Source organism: Mixophyes fleayi, chromosome 4, assembly GCF_038048845.1.
Source record: "Mixophyes fleayi isolate aMixFle1 chromosome 4, aMixFle1.hap1, whole genome shotgun sequence".
NCBI classification, from domain to species: domain Eukaryota; kingdom Metazoa; phylum Chordata; class Amphibia; order Anura; family Limnodynastidae; genus Mixophyes; species Mixophyes fleayi.
The window spans coordinates 63,983,719-64,003,133 of NC_134405.1; the positions used below are offsets into that span (position 1 = coordinate 63,983,719).

Genomic DNA, 19,415 nt, shown 5'->3' on the forward strand with positions numbered 1-19,415 from the left:
ATGCTCTAGATTGCATCCCCCTCCCTAACCCTACACTTTTCCCGTTCTGTACCCCTCGCCACCTTTGAAAAAAAATTAATATTTTTTTCAAAAAAAAGAAAAGAGTGCTAAAATATTCAAAGTACTATATTAATAAATAAGTGGAATAAAGAAGTGGAAAAATGCTCTAGCCATTTTTAGTTGCTAGACAAATCCATCTCAGGTTTGGCAGCTCCAGGGGCACGCAACACCTTGGGACTTCCAGCAACCAGCATTAGGCCAGAGGGCCAAGTAACGGTACCTCCCCCACCAGGGGTGCTTCTAAACCCCACTACACATAAGCACATCAAAGGGGAAAGTGTATTATAAACAGTAGATACTCAATGATGGACTTGTTTCTATGTGGATAAGGCAGGGAATACTGTTCCCTGAGGACATTGGGCCTTCCCCTCTCTGGCAATAGCACTCTTAGCGAAACGGGCGTTGGTGTTTCTGCTCCCTGCACCTTGTTCTATTATTGATTTGAGGCTGCTCATTTTTCTTATATAGGTATCATCATTTATTTATATAGCGCCAACATATTCCGTAGCACTTTACAACTGGGGACAAACATAATAAACTAATAAACAAACTGGGTAAAACAGACAAAGAGGTGAGAAGGCCCTGCTCGCAAGCTTACAATCTATGGGTACTGCTCCGTTATGCCCACAGTTTATTTGGAGCTTCAGCTAAGCAGTTAGCAAATCACTCCCCATGTATGCTGCGACAGTCTGATACTAGATAGCCTTAGGGCATTCAGAATTCTATTAATACTGTCCTACGATAGGAGGTGAATAAGAGGATACAATTTAGACATCTTTATAGGAGGTTATAGAAATGTATGCATCTCCGTTCTGCTTAGCCTACAGTTTACTCTAGCTCCAATTAGACAGCTAATAACCTATTCCCACATTCTTATGTAGATACTTATTTAATATCAATGGCTACAAGGAGTAGAGATTTATATTATGATTGCCTGTTGGTGAAAGATACTTAACCTGATTCTGGTGGGATAACCAGCTGATCATTGGGGCTTTCCTTATATAATATCAGGGCTATATCTCTGAATATAATTTCTAACAGATTATATAGGTACAGTCAGCAGTTTTAAAACACTTATATTTGCACATTTATCACTTTGTTCTATATTTCGCTAATTTTATATTGGTATTAATAAAAGTTAAGTTTTAATTTTGGATGTATTTCCTGCCAAAACGATTGTAAAAGGAGTATTGAAATGTGCACCTACGACAACCAGCTTCTTTTTTTTCTCTTTATTGTTCAAATTGATAAGTTTAAGGTGACACCCCCAAATATATAAATTATATTATATTATAACGGTATTTAATTATATGGGTATATTTTGATAGGGGTCATCAACTCCAAGCTATTTGGTGTGACGGTTTTCTCTCTCTTTTTTCAGCTAGGTGGAAAGTAACATCTGTATGTTGGGTGCACTACATAAATAGTAGGCGGCTTATTTGGAAGTACAGAGTAAACTACACTGGGGTTGTTGGAAGGAACAGGCTATGTACCTATCCTGGGCAGTACAGTAATGCTGATCTTGGAAGGACTAGTGTAGCGGTGTTAGATGTACAGAGTAAACAGCACTGGGGCTAGAAGTACTACACCAATGCTGTGTGTGCACTGGAAATAGGGAATTGGTGAAGTAGTGTAGCTATGCTGGAGGTAAAGAGCATTGGTGTTCAAGGGAGCAATGCAAAACAGGTACAAGGCAAAACAAGAGTCATCCACAATAAAAATACACAAGATTGAACCAATTAAACTCTTTAATATGGAGTCTTATAAATAAATTCTGTAAAATTATCAGCAATAGAATAACAGCTATAGCCATATTTCTGTGCATACAAAAATGCTGATGAACTGGCGAGAGTCTCCGACGTCTACATAGGTACCAATAACACCATATATCTGATCAGAAACCTAATCAAAGCCAATTATAGGTGCAGTAGATTGCATTGTAGGTGACAGTACTACTTTGGTTGCAATTTGGTGTCTACAAACTCTGCAGTCGGAGTATGGATTTAATATTGCACATCTGCCCTCTGGTGTTTGGTAACAGCATTGCAGGCATGTTTTGTTTCAGCAAATTGAAACAAATTCACAGTGGTTAAAAATTAGCATTACACCTCCATAATTCTCAAAGACATAAATTGGTCACAGTCATATAATTTGATCACATTGCTGCAATAGTCTTTAGTTTCTTAATTCGATAAGGAGGTTAAAAAAAGACCAAAAAAAACCCAAAACAATCTCTAGAGCAGTGTCTCCCATGTTCTTCCAATTCCCCTTGAAAATTGCATGCTTGAATCTTAATTTCCATCATCAACAAATGGGCAATCACATTTGTTTATTATAGTAATTTTCATGGGCTTAAACAAGATTAACTATGTTTTTGTGAGATTCTGAAGACGTACCATTAGTATTGTATTGTAATAGGTTTGCCCTGTTGATTAAATTTCATTTGTGTGTGCTAAAGTTCCTATATGGTTTTCAATAAATGTTATATATGGTGTATAGTATATTTCCAGTCTGTACATGGCTTTGTACAAATATGGTGTATATGAAGAGTCTTTAACTGGTACCTAAACCCTTCCATAAACCAGAGGTAGGCCACTTACTGTACGCTAGCTATTGTGGAACTACAAGTACCAGGCAGCCTGCCACAACAACTGGCAAGCCACATGTTGCCTACAAATAATCACACACCACTTACTGGCAGCTAAAATAAAATTGGATGTAATCAAAAATAGTTATTTCAAAATATATATTTAGATAAAGATATCACTGCATGACCCCTATTTATTGGAGTTGTAGAAAATTCTCCCCAAGGACATATACAAGGAATCCGGACCCTTTTCCTTAAAACCATTCTATAAACAGTGCTTCAAAACTTTTACTGCACCAGCAGGGGAGCTTCCAGAGAGGATATTATGGAGTCATTTCATTTATTGGTCATTAGAATACAGGTTTCTAAATTACATCTTCATTTAAGTGATAAAATTATTTCATCTATACTCCCTTCTTCCTCAACCCCATTATAGCAATAGTTATCTGCCCACCATAATCTGCAGCACTACATAGAATAATATGTATTCTCTATGAAGTGGATTACAAGTATCAGGAACGACTTCTCAAGAATCACCTGTACATTCATTTATTTCATGTCCTGTGTTTTAACGGTCTGAATTAAGAAAGATGGGCATGAAAATTGCGATTTCCCCCCCCGTAGGCAATAGAACATTGCCCCATCTTAATTCGTATAGATAATGGCACACTGTTTTACTAAACAGCAATGACGTACCTTATAATAGTACCCGTCACAGTGGAGGCAGCTATTTTGTAAGCTGGCACAATATTCACGGAGATGCAGCCTATCAATTCACAAGGACCCAGTGACATCACTCATGAGACACTTAATGGGTCAACGCTCAGTGATGTCACTAGTCCCCAGAGCATGAACAGGAAGAATATAGGCTCAGGCTGCAAGATGGCAGCCACCACTGTGTGTAAGCATCAGTCACGCTGACAGCAAAGCAGGTCCGCAGTTAAGGTTACAAACGGTATTTGTCCTTCAAAATTCTAAAATATCCATTGTATACTATTGTTCTCTAAATATATATTAATGCAAAAATGAGCAGACTTACTTTTTTTGGTCATACATTAGAGAAACGGTCACATCTTAGTTTAGACCTGTACACAGAATGGGTGTATATTATAAAACAGTGCGAGTACCTATTTACACATATAGTATTTAACATTTCTCCAGATTTGTCCGTCATCACAGTCTCATGAGCACATTTCTGAGCCAGCTATTTGGGTCATGGCGAGTGGGGGGGGGGGGGGGGGGGGAGTGATCGGGAAGGGGAGGGTAAATGGATAATCTATGTGGGGATGACGCCGGTGGCGAGGAGGATGATCAGCAGGATGATGAGTCCGACCACAACGGAGATTATAGCGATCATCTTTGCGTTCTTCCACCAATACTTTCGGGCAACTTTCTGCGATGTGGTCTTAAAGTGTTCAGACTGCGGGAGACAGAAATACAGGATACGTGTGAGGAAAGCACATACCAGCCAGGATAGAGAAACAAACAGATCACTGGTAGCTGCCACCAAGTTTTAGCTCACAGAATATAAAAAATATAAGATAAAGATTTGCAGACTTACACTGGCCTCTAGGTCCTCCGTTTTGTTTCTCAATTGGTCCAGATTCTCTCCTCGAGCCAAGATTCGCTCCACGTTTTGAGACATTATATTCTTCACGCCCTCCACCTCGCTCTGCAGGTCTCGTACACGGTCCGTGGCCACCGGGGCCGACGCCCCTCCCATCTCCTGAGGATGCCGAGACAAGACAGCATTAAGATCAACACAGATAATATAATTTCCATACATTCAAGTCCACTCAATCATGGCTCATAAGACACGCCAGTCAAGATACAGTTATAAAGTAATTAAACATAGAAAAATGTTCTTTTGTTCCACGTTATCAACTGTCCCGCAACCTTTTGAACCGCCTGGCCCTCCCCCTTGAATAAGTATTCAAGTGCCGACATCATGCGTGTACAAGAACACTATTGTGGCATGTACACTGCATTCAGAGAAAAGCTTCATCCTTAAGCAGAATATGTGTGCTCCTGGTCACGGAATTACAAGGCTAATGTAAAAGTGATACGTGCATGTAAAACGCGTGGAAACCGTGCTAAAAGACACATCAATGAAGCACAGCTAGGAATAACACATAATTACACAATACAAAGTTATACAACGAGCAGTCAACCACAGAGTTTACACAGAGAACATAGTACTGCAGATCCAGATATTGACACAACAGTGAGCATAAGTGATTATTAACACCTGCGTGAAGTAGACTTGTGCCCAGGAGCATGGGCTGCAGAAACAGGGCTGGGCAGACCAGCCTAGAAGTGCAACGGTAGGAAGGAAAACACAAGCATATATGTGAACGAGCCCGGAGGATTGATAGGCGGCTTCTATATTGGTGGAGCCCACAAAATGTATAGCTGCCAATTGTCTCCAGGACAGTGGCAGATTTTAACAGTGTGTCTCTGGAAAGGTTTCTATTTTTGATAGTGACCAACTATACAGAAACATTATTCTTATTGTATATATTTGATGCAACCATCAATTTGTATTATGCAGGCTTTAAATTTTATTTTTAATGTGATTGTTTTGCCTTTTTAATGATCAATAACCACAAGATGATGGGGATTGCATGCTGATACTGACCTTGCCCCCATCACTGACCTCTGGAGCTACTGCCACATGCAGTAGAACAACAAGGCTCTATAACCCTTGTACAGTACAGCAGGGGCACTGCCCGATGCCCACGTCACCCACCCTCTCGGTCAGTGATGGGTCTCTATCATGCAGCCCACCAGTACTGCACAGGAAGTTGGAGGTTAACTCAATAAAAGGGTATAGATTGCAGGGCTTGTAGTGTGGGAGGGGAAATAAAAAAAATGAGGAAGGAATAAACCGGTCGTTAAGAATGTGGAAACAAGTTCTGTGAAAAAAAAAAAAAAAGAAGCTAATTTGCATTGTCTTCTACAAGTATGTGAGTGATGACAAGTGATAAGCAGAGTGTGGAAAGTGTTATCGTTGTGTATTTCACAGCAGCTTACAGACAAACTAACAAACTCTTATTATTGCCTCACACAACATGGTGATAGCGCGAAGCACAGAATTATAAAGTCTTGCTGTCTATAAGAGTAGGGTAGGCTAACCTATGGCTTGCTAATCAAGCTAGCGAGACGTCACTACCCAATCACAGACTATACATACATATATCACATGTGAATGGTGTGCACACCAGAATCACTGCAAGGAGAACAGAGGAGGAAAGATCCCAGGTGACTCTGCAAATCTTCTGCGCACATACATTAGAATATCGCCTAAAAGGACACATTCCGTGGCCACGCAAAATATTGCGACGCACAATGGGTCAGAAGTCTCATGATGTTTATTACTGCAAACCAAACATGTGACAGTAATTTGGCACCTAGCTGGTGCTGTTTGATCATATATTATTATTATAATATTATATATCCATTAACCCACCCAAAAAAAACAACAATATGACAGTTTCCAGTCAATAAGTATCCATAAGAATACACACCCATGTATCTCAATCTAGGCTAATCACACATGTTGTAATACCACAGCCAATATCAGGCAATAGGCCCCATATCACAGTGTGCAGCCCTAAAACAACCCAAATGTCTAATAATGGCCAAAATCAATCATTGATAAATGCAGTAAGGAGAGGACGGCAATTGGCCTGTGTGCATCAGTCATCTGTCATCCCTACTAATAGTCTGCTATGAGGCCCGAATACTACATGGTGGATCCTCATCACTATTGGCCACGTAGGACATGGATCCTGTCACTTGTGGCCGATGTGACATCAACATGAACACAAACTGAACTGTAATAGGTCATTGTATAACAAGTGCATGCAGTAGGTCAGCAGAGGCTGGCGTGGCATGCTGGGACTTGTAGTTGTAGAACCATGTGCCTACCTCTTTACAATACAGTGCCTCTAGCAGTTCCTGCATACATGGACAGTATCAGCTATGCAGACAGACAGAGGCAGACAGACAGTCAGCTATGCAGACAAAATGGCTCTTTTCACAGAGTAACATTAGTACTCTACTTTACCCCCCTAATTTTTGGAATGCAATAACCTGGTCTGAATGAACAGGTGCTAGACTCGGGATATACAAACAATTCAAGTAATGCAATTAAATCACATATGAACATCTATTATATGTGATCCGTCACATGAGATTTTTTTTTAGTGGCGGTGTAGTTTTTCATAATTTTTTTTGCCATGTAATTAACATTCTATGCAACTTATGGAATTTTCATTTGTGTCAATGAATGCGATTCGTTACACACAACTGGAGGCGTTTAGATTACATTGCAGTATGCCAAGACTGCGTCAGACCATTGGATTAGAGTGCAACTAAATACTGCACTTGTAACAGGCCCCGTTGACAACAGTGTTACAGACATAAACCTATTAGTGTCATACAATTATTCACACAACAAATGTGCGTGTGTGACCAGATTACAGAAATTGGAAATAACCTGGTCAGAGCAGAAGCAAGATATCAGAAGTGAGATAGCATCACATTGGGGCAGAAATGCACTAATAATAAAAGTGACTCATTCTCTCCCCAGACACTGTCACATTAGGAAATCAGATGTGCAGCTAGTTCCATATGGATATCTGTGGATGGTCCCTTCGCTATATCAGCCAGGACACACCGTGAAATAACTTCTCTGACTATACATCCAGTCTACGTTCATTTATACTCACATGTATACAAGTGTATTCAGTGTACCCCCTAATCTGCATGTATGCTTTAAAACTCCCAGTATGAAGTTTTTTTTATCGGTTTATTATTTAGCAATAAATGTAAATGTTATTTTGTTAAATATAAGAGACTGCAGTACTTGAATCTATCTAATGCACCGTTTAGGGCAGGCTTACCGTGGGTATACAAAATGCAGTACACCATCAGTGATCCTTATGCCTCAATGCAGCTGCAGTTTACACAGCAGCAACTAAAAGGTCATTAGCCGGGAGTGTTTTATTAGTGTTTTGCAAAACGTGTAAACGCACTGTAAAAGAGCTAGGCTGAGACATAAAACGGAGACTATGCAGTGTAAAACCATAGACTACCTGAAGATGGGTAACACTGTGCTTTTAAATCACTATTTGCAAGCTGTTAGCATAGGTAAATCTCCTGTACACTGTGCTGGGCCACTGCAGACCTGTGTAGAGCACGTGGTCAGATAAGTGGTTTCATGCGGTCTGGCTGAATGATTTCAGCGTGGGTGTAGATTTAACCCAGGACACATCATCGACACGTGTGAGCCTGGGTAGGTTACATGAAGGATCAGGTTTGTGTGCACATATTGGATATAAGAATATAAATATTCCTCATACTTGCCAACTTTTCCTCGTTGGCTTCAGGGAGATCCCGGGGGAGTTGGGGTGTGTGGGGGAGGGGCTTGATGAATCGCATCATTTTGGCCCCACCCCTAAACAATTGTCACAATTTTGACCAATTACAGCTAAGATGATGCGATATATGCGCCATTAAGCCCCGCCCCTGCAACTTCTCTATTGCGGTGGCGAGAACCGGGAGGTTGCCCTACTCTCCCGGGAGGTCTCCCAGAAATGCAAGAGTCTCCCGGATATTCCAGGAGAGTAGGCAATTATGTGTTAAAGAAAAGCAGCTAATGAACCTCTAGAGACTGAAGTGTCTTTTACATTTCTGTCTCCATTACTGAAGTCATGTTGTCTTACCTTGTCAGTCTTTGATTAAATTTTGGTCTCCATGAAAATGGCCACCTCCATTGGCATAAATAAATGGACATAGGACACAATTTCTGAACTGTGTCATCATGCCACAGATGACGAAGCCAACCACGTCTTGTACTGGCTCAGCATCAGGGAGAATGCCAGACTCTTCAGGGAGTGAGGGAGATCACCCCTATTTCAGGGAGTCTCCCTGACATTCAGGGAGAGTTGGCAAGTATGATATTCCTTAACACTGATTCTGTTGCATCCAGCATCCTCTACATGAGGAAGTGTCTGAAATTTCTCTGTTACTGCTGTGGAATTCCCTGTAACAATACATTACCCGACTACAACTGGTTATGTCTGCACTGCCGATACTACAGATCTCTAACATGATTTTCCAGATTCCTGTAAGTCACAGCTGATGCGTGACATTTTAAACATTGCTATAGCGATCACTTTAAGAACTAATATTATACCAAGAGCTACAATTCACCTACTTCAGTTTAAACTGTTCCACTAGTCTGGATTGATTCGGACATCTGATCATATGTACTCTACCGTCACTTATAATTCAATTGAAACGACTGGATTTTAAGATCAGATTTTAAGGTCTATGGACGGCTAGGTTCAACTGTATCAGGGTTTAGTTTCGTTTTCTATACTCTTACAATAACATTTTTGAGCATGTTGCTTGGCCTGTGGAAATATTGAAAATACATTCCAAATAGTCTAATGGTACAGCGCCCCCCAGTGGCCGGTTTATCGTGAAAACAAATATAAAAAGGATTGCTCAGCACTTCCAAGCAGTCACCAAGGAACGCCCCATCTCTCAGACAGGGGGGTACAGAAAAATTATACAGCATTTATATAAAGGCAGTTGCTTTTAAAAATAACTTGCTTTTCTAAACCAACCTCTCTTCCTCTTTATGAAAGCACGGCTCACGACGTGTGTCATACCGAAGCTTTCTACTCAAAGTCGTCCGACAACAGCTATAAAGGTCAATGGATACATAACCTAAAATACATTTTTACTTTTCTGTAATATCTTGGTGTTTTGCTTGTGAACTCAATAACGTTTTGCTTCCTTTAAGAAAATATATATTGTACGTGTACAGAGAATTTGTAAACCTGGTTATTACTTTGCTCCGTAGTGAGAAACTCTCAGATAAATATCACATTATTAAATAAATATTAACTAGATAAAGGCAAGAGGAAGACATAAGTTAGATATAGCAGGATGTAGGATAATAGGGAAGGCAGGTATATGAGACCCGCAGGATATTTGTCCCAGCAAAGGCCTTTAAAAATATTAGTTTGAAGAGGGCATGACTATATATAGTCAGGGCATTTTCCTCAGTGGCTCCCACAGCTGAAATGAAAGCTCCTGTACACTATATTGTTTAGGTAAAAGCTGTCTAACTAGTACACCGGCTGATAGAGCACTGCAGTATTTGTGCACTGATGAAATTACAGACACTGGAATAATGGGCAGAACTCCATAGTAGATGTGGAAAAAGATTTATAGAAAAAAAATATTAAGCTTTAGTCAGTGGTATAGGGCTAAGCTCCTGGGCCCTGGTGCTGAGCCGGGGCCCCTATAACTCTCTCTAGCCTGCCCCAGTGTCTTTAGTCTTCTGTAGAAGCGAATGACAGGAGCAGTCTCCTTCCTTCAGTACAGCCTCTTGGGGAGAGAGAAGGATTTTACAATGTGAATTATCAGGAGAACATTGGTCAGTCAGTGATCAGGGCCTGATTAAGGCTTCAGGTTGCCCTAGGCCAGGGCTGACCAAACCTGTGGCTCTCCAGGGGGTAAATGTATCACGGTCCGGTTTTTTTCAAGTCGCCAGAACTCGGCGAGTTTACAGCTAAAATTTAAAGCGGCGCCTTTACAAGCCAGCGCCGCTTTAAATTTTAGCTGTAAACTCGCCGATTTCCAGCGACTTGAAAAAACCGGACCATGATACATTTACCCCCAACTGTTGTGAAATGACAAATCCCAGCATGCCCTGCCAGCTGTCTTCTGGCAAAGCATGCTGGGGCTTGCAGTTCCACAACACCTGCAGAGCCACAGGTAGCTCAGGCATGGGATAAGCCAATACGCTCGTAGGGCACCCTCACCTTCCACACCAGATCAATACGCAGTATGCACAAAAACTCATCCTTCATTTATAACCCAGCTTCATTCACACATAAACCCCCCTTCCCTATTCAACAAGAAATTAATTAAAAACTTTTTTGAAGAAAATGCCTTCAAAGCCGCGTAGTAAAATCATCATCGTTTATTTATATAGCGCCAACATATTCCGTAGCGCTTTACAATTGGGGACAAACACAGTAAACTAATAAACAAACTGGGTAACACAGACAAAGAGGTGAGAAGGCCCTGCTCGCAAGCTTACAATCTAAATATACCCCATAGTGACAGATTTCAGTTAAAAAAGTTTTTTATATCTCCTGCCAAGCATGTCTACTTTAAGTGCATAACATACACTCAGTTAACCAATCCCCATCGCCTCTTTGCAATCTTCAACTCACTACTCTGCCTGCCCCTCACCCCCCATCTCTCTCCTCCTTCCTCCCCCAATGCTCACAACTTCTTCAAAGTCAAATATTGACACTATCCATCAAGATATCTCCTCAGGAGACCTATCTCTACATTAGCCCCAATGCTTTATTTGCTGTTACCAAGGACCAAGACTTCACCCCCCTCCTGCCACCACCATGTCCTCCACTCCCTCATCCCCAAATCCTTGCCTGCACCCAGCTGATTACATCACCTTCCCCACTTCACTGGCTCTCTCCCTTCCATCTTCGGACATGTGCTGTTTTTATGTAGGATTTGTCTCTCTAATTATCCGGCACTATAGTTTTCTTGGGCCTTACATATAAACGATAATGATATGATATGGTGTTTTTTTACTAGTAATTTGATGTAGAACATTTTAATTGCGGCGATAAATTATTCCACAGCCACCATTCAAGAAAATCTGCAATTACAGAAGTGATGGAAGTCAGTACATATTTACGTATGATATGTGCTTCCTATATTAAGCTTTAATACATGTATTTTCATTTATTATATTTAGTTTCATTTTAAGCAAAAAATGTTTTATTAGAAGTATTCACCCTATCACCTGTGTGACAAGGATATATTTTGTGGACAATATCTCACCGATGTTGGTGTAGGCATGTGCTCTACATCATCAAGGTGATAAGGGCCAGGGACTGATGCGAGTGAGTTCTCTGTACAGCGCTGCGGAATTAGTGGCGCTATATAAATGGTGATGATGATGATCAGCAAGAAAATGCTTCCAATCAAGATACCACCTTCTTCTTCTTCAAGACAGTTCAACAAACATTTAGTAAATTTATTTGGCAGGATAAGAAACCTTAATTGGCTTCCCGGGGATTCCTGACCGTAGCGGATATTATCGGACTGTACAGGATTATAGATTGTTAGTGGGGGTTCCACCTATGTACCCTAAGTGTGTCCCCTTTCCGGGCTTCAAGCTGTTTCCTCCTGGTAAGAATAGATCGGTATTTAGAAAGTGAGGGCCCTCCTTAGTTGTCCTCTTGCGCTGCACAGATGCCCTGGTTGGTCAATATATAAGGAGTGTGACTACATGATAAGTGCCTAAAAAAAATGTTATCTTACTTGGACAAGATAGACTTATTATAATGTGAGTACTAAATATAGAATAAATAAGGCAGAGAACAGTTAAAGAACAATTGAAGACACTTTGAAATGAACATATAATCAGAGGCAGTGTATTACTTTGGCAAACGATATACATAAAAGGAATACTTATACTTAAAATAGTATATAAGCCCACCATACTCTCTATCACCCCCCTGCAACATGTTGTTTTGTTAGGAGGGAGGTGCTTCTCTAACTGGGCAGGCAGAGCATGACTGACAGCTTCAGAGTCTTGTTGTGCAGAAGTGCACAGTGCGGATTGATACACAGGGGCGGGGCCAGTGTTTTCACATGAATCAGGGTCAACTTTTTGGCCTGTATTTGGTCCTATCCTAAGATGTGGAATGTGTTTCAGCTGTCTGTAATGGTGTTTGGCAGTGATATTTTATTTTTTTAAACAGAGCTGCAGTGGATTGTAAGATAACTCTGAACACTGTGTTTTTCTTTATGGTTCATATCTGAAAATGAATATTTTGGGGTTTAATAGAGAAGAGAGGTTAAACATACAACAATTAGATGGCCCCTATGTTATAGACGTAAGAAATGGATGTTTGGTCTTCATGCTCAACAGGAGTAATAGTACATTTATGTCAAGACCTGGGATTCCCCCTCCTTATAATATGATAACATAAGATTATCATGATCAGGCAGACTTGGTTTGCCCTTTGTACCAGCAACCTGTCAGCTGTGTACTTGCTGTGTATACACAGTAAGAAGACACTCCTTGTCTCATGCCCAAGTGATGTCACTAGTCAGTAAAGTGATAGGATGCAGCTAGTGATTATTGCTTCAGCCTACAATATAACTGCCTCCAATGTGACTAAAGAGACATCGCTATGAACAGTTGACCACAACAAGTCAGTTATTCCAGCGTTGACTATTGTGACACCTTCAGCTTAATATCCAAAAAAGCGAGAAGGATCATGAGGCCCCGCTGTCTGTATTCATTATGAAAATCAATATAAAGGAAGCATTTACTTGGGAATCTTCTGTCCACCCTGAGCTCACCCCACTCTCCCTCTGCCACAGTCACTCCCGAGCCAGAATGAAGAGCACCTTTGGGGTTCACCATCGACCTCACCGTGAAATACAACAGTAATGGTATTTAAACTGCGCCAAACTAAAGGCGCTTTCACACTGATAGTCCAAAAATAATGCAAGCAAAAATGGACCTGTACACACACACTATGACAGATGGTCTCTTTGTATCAATTTCAGCGATGCTTTTAGAGTTCAGAAAGTTAACGCTCTGTAAAAAAAACAATAAGAGTTCCAGTAGATCGCTCGTTAAGTACACAGTACCCTCTACTGCAGTATATCTCACACAGGTTAGTTAACACCCTATTAAAGCAGCAATCACACATAGAAGATATTTTATTTATTTTCTTTAGCTAGCATCCTCTCCGCTCACTATCCCACGTGTCATGTGACTATGGTTGCCATGGTAGTCCATGATACTATGCAGAACTCTAAAGCATTAAGAGCAGCCTGAAGAAACAAACCAAGGAGAAATTATAAATACCACCATTCTTCTTCTAGCCCGCCACTGTGATTTATGTTAAAACACACGTCATTTTTTTTCCACGAGATTGACGATTTACAATGAAAGTAAAAGGTTTCGTCTACTAACTAGAAGGGCTTTTTTATGCCTCTGTGTAGGAACACTCAACTTTGATTAATTTAAAGTTAAAAAGATCCACTAAACCCAACATGCTTTTTTCCTTTAAAATAAATAAAAGTGCTTTAAGAAATGGTTATGTTTCAGATACTTGACAGAACAAAGACCTGTTCCAGATAAAAGTTGTGGAGATTAGCCGACAACTCTCCTGCTTGTAAATATGCTGAAAATATAACATGAAGTCACTCAGCCAAATACAGAAGCCTCGAGGGTGTAAGAAGATATAACAACACTACATACAAGTTCATATAATGTGAAAATAAAAGACAGATCTCTTTCTGTCTCGGACTTCAGGAATGATTTATCCAAAGACAATGACGCAGGTAACTTGGTCACACCCCCGGTATCCATTCATAACAAAGACTGCTCAGTAATAACAGCTTTGTTCACATGAAAATTCTGAATGAACAGCTGGGCAGGCAGCGCAGGGAGCAGGGAGCGGAGATAGATAGATAGATAGGAGACTGCTACATAGCAGCTATGGGATTAAATAATAGGGAAAGAGATGCAGTCAGGTCACCCCTATGGGCTGGTAAGTAGTGGTGGCAATAATGTCATCAGGAACAGTTAACAACATGGGGACAGTAAATAGTCTTCTGTCATCAAGTATAGTTCATTATTTCTTTTTATATATGCTCATAGTGCCTAAAAATCATTATACCGATGTCATTGTACCCAGACCGCAACATTTTTGATTCTGAATTTCTGCTATTTTAAGAAGCACTCATCTACCACTGCAGCATAACGGCACATTTGGTGGAATTGACCAGTAGTATCTATGTACCCAGACCGTATTCCTTCACTTTATTTAGGGAAATTTCCTTTATTAGCCCCTCCAATATGCTATAGCTAAGCAAAATGCTTCCATTTTTAATGACTATCACCCCTTAAGCACCTGATAATGTTCTCTTAAATAATGCACCCCCCAAAAAATGTTGGTGGATCATTTAGGAGAACATTATCAGGCGCATAGGGATTAGCATTGTTTATGCTATGATGGGAGGGTTGAGATCCACCTCCTTTTCCATTTTCCCTTACTTTGGCAGACACATATCATCATCACCATTTATTTATATAACGCCACTGATTCCGCAGAACTGTACAGAGAACTCACTCACATCAGTCCCTGCCCCATTGGAGCTTACAGTCTAAATTCCCTAACACACACACACACACAGACAGAAAGACTAGGGTCAAATTTTGATAGCAGCCAATTAACCTACCAGTATGTTTTTGGAGTGTGGGAGGAAACCCACGCAAACACAGGGAGAACATACAAACTCCACACAGTGCTGTGAGGCAGAAGTGCTAACCACTTAGCCACCTTGCTGCCCATATCCAAAATCAAGCACAGATTCCCAGCCCATTATTTGTATATGTCCCCCCCTTTAAGGGTTGGTGAACATTGAGCAGTATCGTCACCACCTGCCAACCTAAAGAGTAATCACAGTATAGGAGTGAAAGTGCCAGGGCACCAATTTGTAAATGTATTTTATTACCTGTCCAGATTGTCAGGCTGTTCAGTAACCTTATAATAGCACAATGTCATAGGTAACTTCTAATGCTATTAAACTGACCCTAGTCTCTCTCAGTCTGTGTGTATTCTGGAATTTAAGATCCAATGGAGCAGGGACTGATGGGAGCTCTCTGTACAGGGCTGCGGAATTGGTGGCGCTATATAAATAGCTGCTGCTGCTATACACAATAATTTACAGTACAGGCACAATATACCTCATAATACACACATCAGAAATCATGCATTATAAGCAATTCATTTCAACATATATTAGCATCACTTGTATATTACAAAGCTATAATGAATGACTATTTTAAACATTCTGTTTTTAATTCTAGTGGTAGAGGGTTGGCATTTCCACTATGTAGGGGGTACCTGTGACCCTAACTATCTACAAGGCCTCATATGGGTCCCGATTGTAACCTATACTGATAATATTTCTTGCAGACTGTACAATATGAATTGAAAGCAACAAGGATATAGGCAGCTTATCTTTAACTGCAAAACTGTTCATTATCAAACTGATTCAGCAGCGTGATGTAAAACACTGGCAGAAGAGCACAGACTGGAGTGGTGCATACAATGAGATAATTGGAGGATAGGAATGGTGTGCATGTACTATACACAGATTTGCAGCTACAAAATCTGTTTACCATCACAGAGTTGTAGTATCATATCTGACAATAAGGCAATTTCTGGCAGTGAAGGGGTAGCAAGACACCGCTTATCCTGTGTATAATTGCCAAACAACAATCCTGACGTCATTACAGGCACACACCTAATCTATGTCCTGGAACTTCTACAGCGCTTTAACTATTCCAGAGTGTTTAACTGCTGCACTTCCAGGTACATATGGCCTTTAATTTGGGGGGTGGGGGACAACTCTAGTCCATGACCAGCACCACAAACAGCAGTGACCAGATACTTCCTCTATAGATTCTCTCACTCCTCATATTGATGTACACTGAAGAAACTTGTAGAGAAAACTAAAGTTTGCTTCTAATGGTTTTGTGTTCCTTGAAAATGGAAATTTTTCTTATTCAATAAAAATATATATAGTTTTCATTAAACCAAGACACATCACCGAATTCACAGTGGGAACGCTTATATAATACCCTCTTGTATTTAGATTGGCCCAGTAAAGCTTTGGGCGTCAAGCTAGCAAAGTTGGGCACACAAGACACTGTTACAAACTTGAAGAAGTACAGTAGTTTCCCAAGGATTAAACCTTATTTTTTCCTTTTTATAAGTTTCCTGTATAAGAAGCTGGAGAAGTGGCCCAACAAGAAGCTAAAAACAACCTCCTTTTCTGCACACTCATTGTTACATCACTTAAAACTGGTTGTTCACAAATAGTGAGAATTTTAATATCATTGGAATATGTGCTCTGCCTTGTTTACCTGGATGCTCCTATCTGTAAAGGGAATAAAAAGTCCCACCCTTTGTTTTAAAATAAAGAGTGTGACACTTCCTTTAACAGTGTGCTTGTTCACAAACCCTCACAAGGAAGAAACTCAGTGTACACAAAACTAGCAACTACACTGGAATGTGTATGTAAAATGCATGAAATGATACACAAAGTATAGAGTAGACAAATATAGACAGCAACTAGAGAATGCATACAAAGCAACACACAGTGCATTGTGTACACCCTCACAGCACAGAACAATACTGCTGGGTGCACAATGCCCCTCTGTCTCTGTAATCTGCAGTAAACAGCTCCATCCAAAGTCCAATAAGCAGTCAGTTCCTGCTGACTCCTCCATGACACTGTCCTCACCCCCTGCTGTGGGACTACAAGTCCCAGCATGCGCTGGCAGCTCATGCCTATTTCCTAATTAGGCTGTGCCGGTCACCACAATGTATCAGCGCTGGTTCCGTCCGCATTTTCCATAATTGGTTTCATATTTCCCTCCCCTCATTTCCTCCCCCGCCCAATCTACTCTCCCACCCTAATACTGCCGGGGGCTCCCCCCCCCCCCCAAGTCATCAGACACAGACCCTCTGTGCGGACATAAACTTTTATAAGTAGTTACAGAGTCTTCAGATCAGACCCCTCCCAAATCTCCCTCACTCCCCCCTGGTACACAGCCTCCCTATGTCTCCAGCACCCCCCACCTGTCACACACAGGGGGGTGCTGGAGACTTGTACAGCTCCCACTCACCGGCCTCTTGTCCATGGCTGTCTCTGTCTCACACCAACACCCGCGGGGTCTCTCTGAGTTTCCAGCAGTCTCTTCTTGCCCTGGGTGAGTTATGAAACGAGCCCTTCCTGTTGTATCTCTCCTCCTCCCCTGTGGCTGTGGGGGAGTGGTGTGTGCACCTTCCCACAGGTACACCTAGGGACATTCCGGCTCACCAAAAATAAACATATGCCTTCATTATAGGAATGTAGTCACACAACATATGTTTTGCTTTTTGCATTGTGACCAACATTTTTTGTATTATATTAAAGAAAAAGGCATGTGGTGACGTCATTTCATATTATATGTACTGTAGGAAATGTCCCTGAGTAATACATATATTAGTATTATTATTATTATTAACCTTTATTTATAGGGCATCACATGAGATCACATCATATATGATGACTCTTGGAAGATGCTCCATTGGAATATTAGGAAAGCTTTGTGTTATTTGTAATACTTTTTTTTTTTTCAAATTTTCTTTTCTGACATTTTTTTTTTTTTTTTTTTAAAGAAAATGGAGCATGCACAATTTTGCAGCATTGGGAGGTGGTCTGAAGGTTCTTCCACTGCTTGTCTGCGCAAAAGATATGTACAGATTATAGGATCAATGACCACAATTCTCACGCAAATTCGGACTCCATGTGAAACACTGTGGCTCTGATGTAGAATTGGACTTATTTTGCGTAAAAAGACGTATGTTAACACAGAGCATCTTTCCCGCGCTCTCACCAATCAGCGAGTCTGCTCTGTATTAATTAGTGTGACAGTCATTCTTGTTGCAGCTCTGCAAGGATTTCTCCACCGTTCATGCATTTTGTTTTTTCATCCCAAAGGATTTAGGGGCACATTTATCAATATTCACATAAAGTGAAAAGTAGTTTTCAATCCTTATCGCAATGATAAGGATTGAACTATTTCTCACATTTATGTACAGCCCTGCACAGAAACAGCAGTTCCGAAAAACTGCTGTTTCTGTGATGTAAAAAATCATACTTACCCCCCTCTTCGGAAGCGCTGTCTCCGGGTCTTCTCCTCCTCCTTTTCATTCTTCAATTGCGCATGTCCAGTTCCAAGAACTGGACATGCGCACAAAGATCCCCTCTCTGTCTCTGCAACTATCGTTGCAGAGAGAGAGCGCTGAGTGACAGGGAGGGATCATGTGATCCCTCCACACATGCGCTGTCCAGCTCTGCTCTTCGGAGCAGAGCTGACCGCATTGGATTTCTTCAATTCTGATAATGTACGCCAGCTTCAGCAAGTTCCCGAAAAAAATATTTTTCCGGGACTTGTTAGATTGCGGCCTGGAGCAGTCACCATACTGTTGTATGGTGACTGTTCGCAAAAACGATAAGGAGTGCCTTTAACATATTTGAGTAGGAGACATCGTGGACTAATTTACACGGTAAGTGCACGATAGTGCACTACCGTTATTTCTTAAATATACCCGTTAAAGTGAAAAGACATGAGGACTCCCTCAAGAAATAGATGAGATATAAATGGGTATAAAAGCATCTGTGTCAGGGGATTTTTTTTTTGATTTTTTTTTTAATAAAGGACTTTTTAGCTATGTGTGTTTATTTATTTCACTGTGCTTTTTAAGGTTCCTTACAGGTTCCAACCTTGGGTATGCTGGCACTTATAGTTCTTGTAGGCCTCACAACCACGGCACCAGGGCTGTGGGAGGAGCCCTAGAGCTTTCGGCACTGGTCTGTTTTCACTAAAGGGTGGGCGCATTTTTTTTGTCAGCACAATTCCTTTAGCAAATTCAACCCATGCTAAACGAGCTAGGATAAATAAGAATGCTAAATAAGCCTTTACTATACTTGCCCTATGTTGAAATGTCTCCACCTTCCCCTGTCCTGGCTTGTAAGCATATAGAGTAGTGAGTGTAAGATAAGGGACTTACACTTACAGCATTTTTTGTGCGGATGTGACGTACACAACCCGACTTGCATCCAACTT

At 40.9% G+C, this 19,415-nt stretch overlaps 1 protein-coding gene across 1 annotated transcript; it reads right to left on the minus strand.

Annotated features, from left to right (window-relative positions):
- Positions 1-1,790: 1,790 nt before the first annotated feature.
- VAMP8 (vesicle associated membrane protein 8) lies at positions 1,791-17,556 on the minus strand. Its single transcript, XM_075207306.1, has 3 exons — positions 17,430-17,556; positions 4,209-4,373; positions 1,791-4,067 (listed from the first exon to the last, which is right to left on the minus strand). The coding sequence occupies exons 1-3, from the start codon at positions 17,442-17,444 to the stop codon at positions 3,924-3,926; spliced, it is 324 nt and encodes a 107-aa protein (XP_075063407.1). The 5' UTR covers positions 17,445-17,556; the 3' UTR covers positions 1,791-3,923.
- Positions 17,557-19,415: the final 1,859 nt, after the last annotated feature.

Coding starts and splice junctions, on each gene's coding strand:
- VAMP8 (XM_075207306.1), bottom strand. Junction 4,068..4,208: donor CGGAGGACCTAGAGGCCAGT/GTAAGTCTGCAA, acceptor TGTCTCCCGCAG/TCTGAACACTTTAAGACCAC.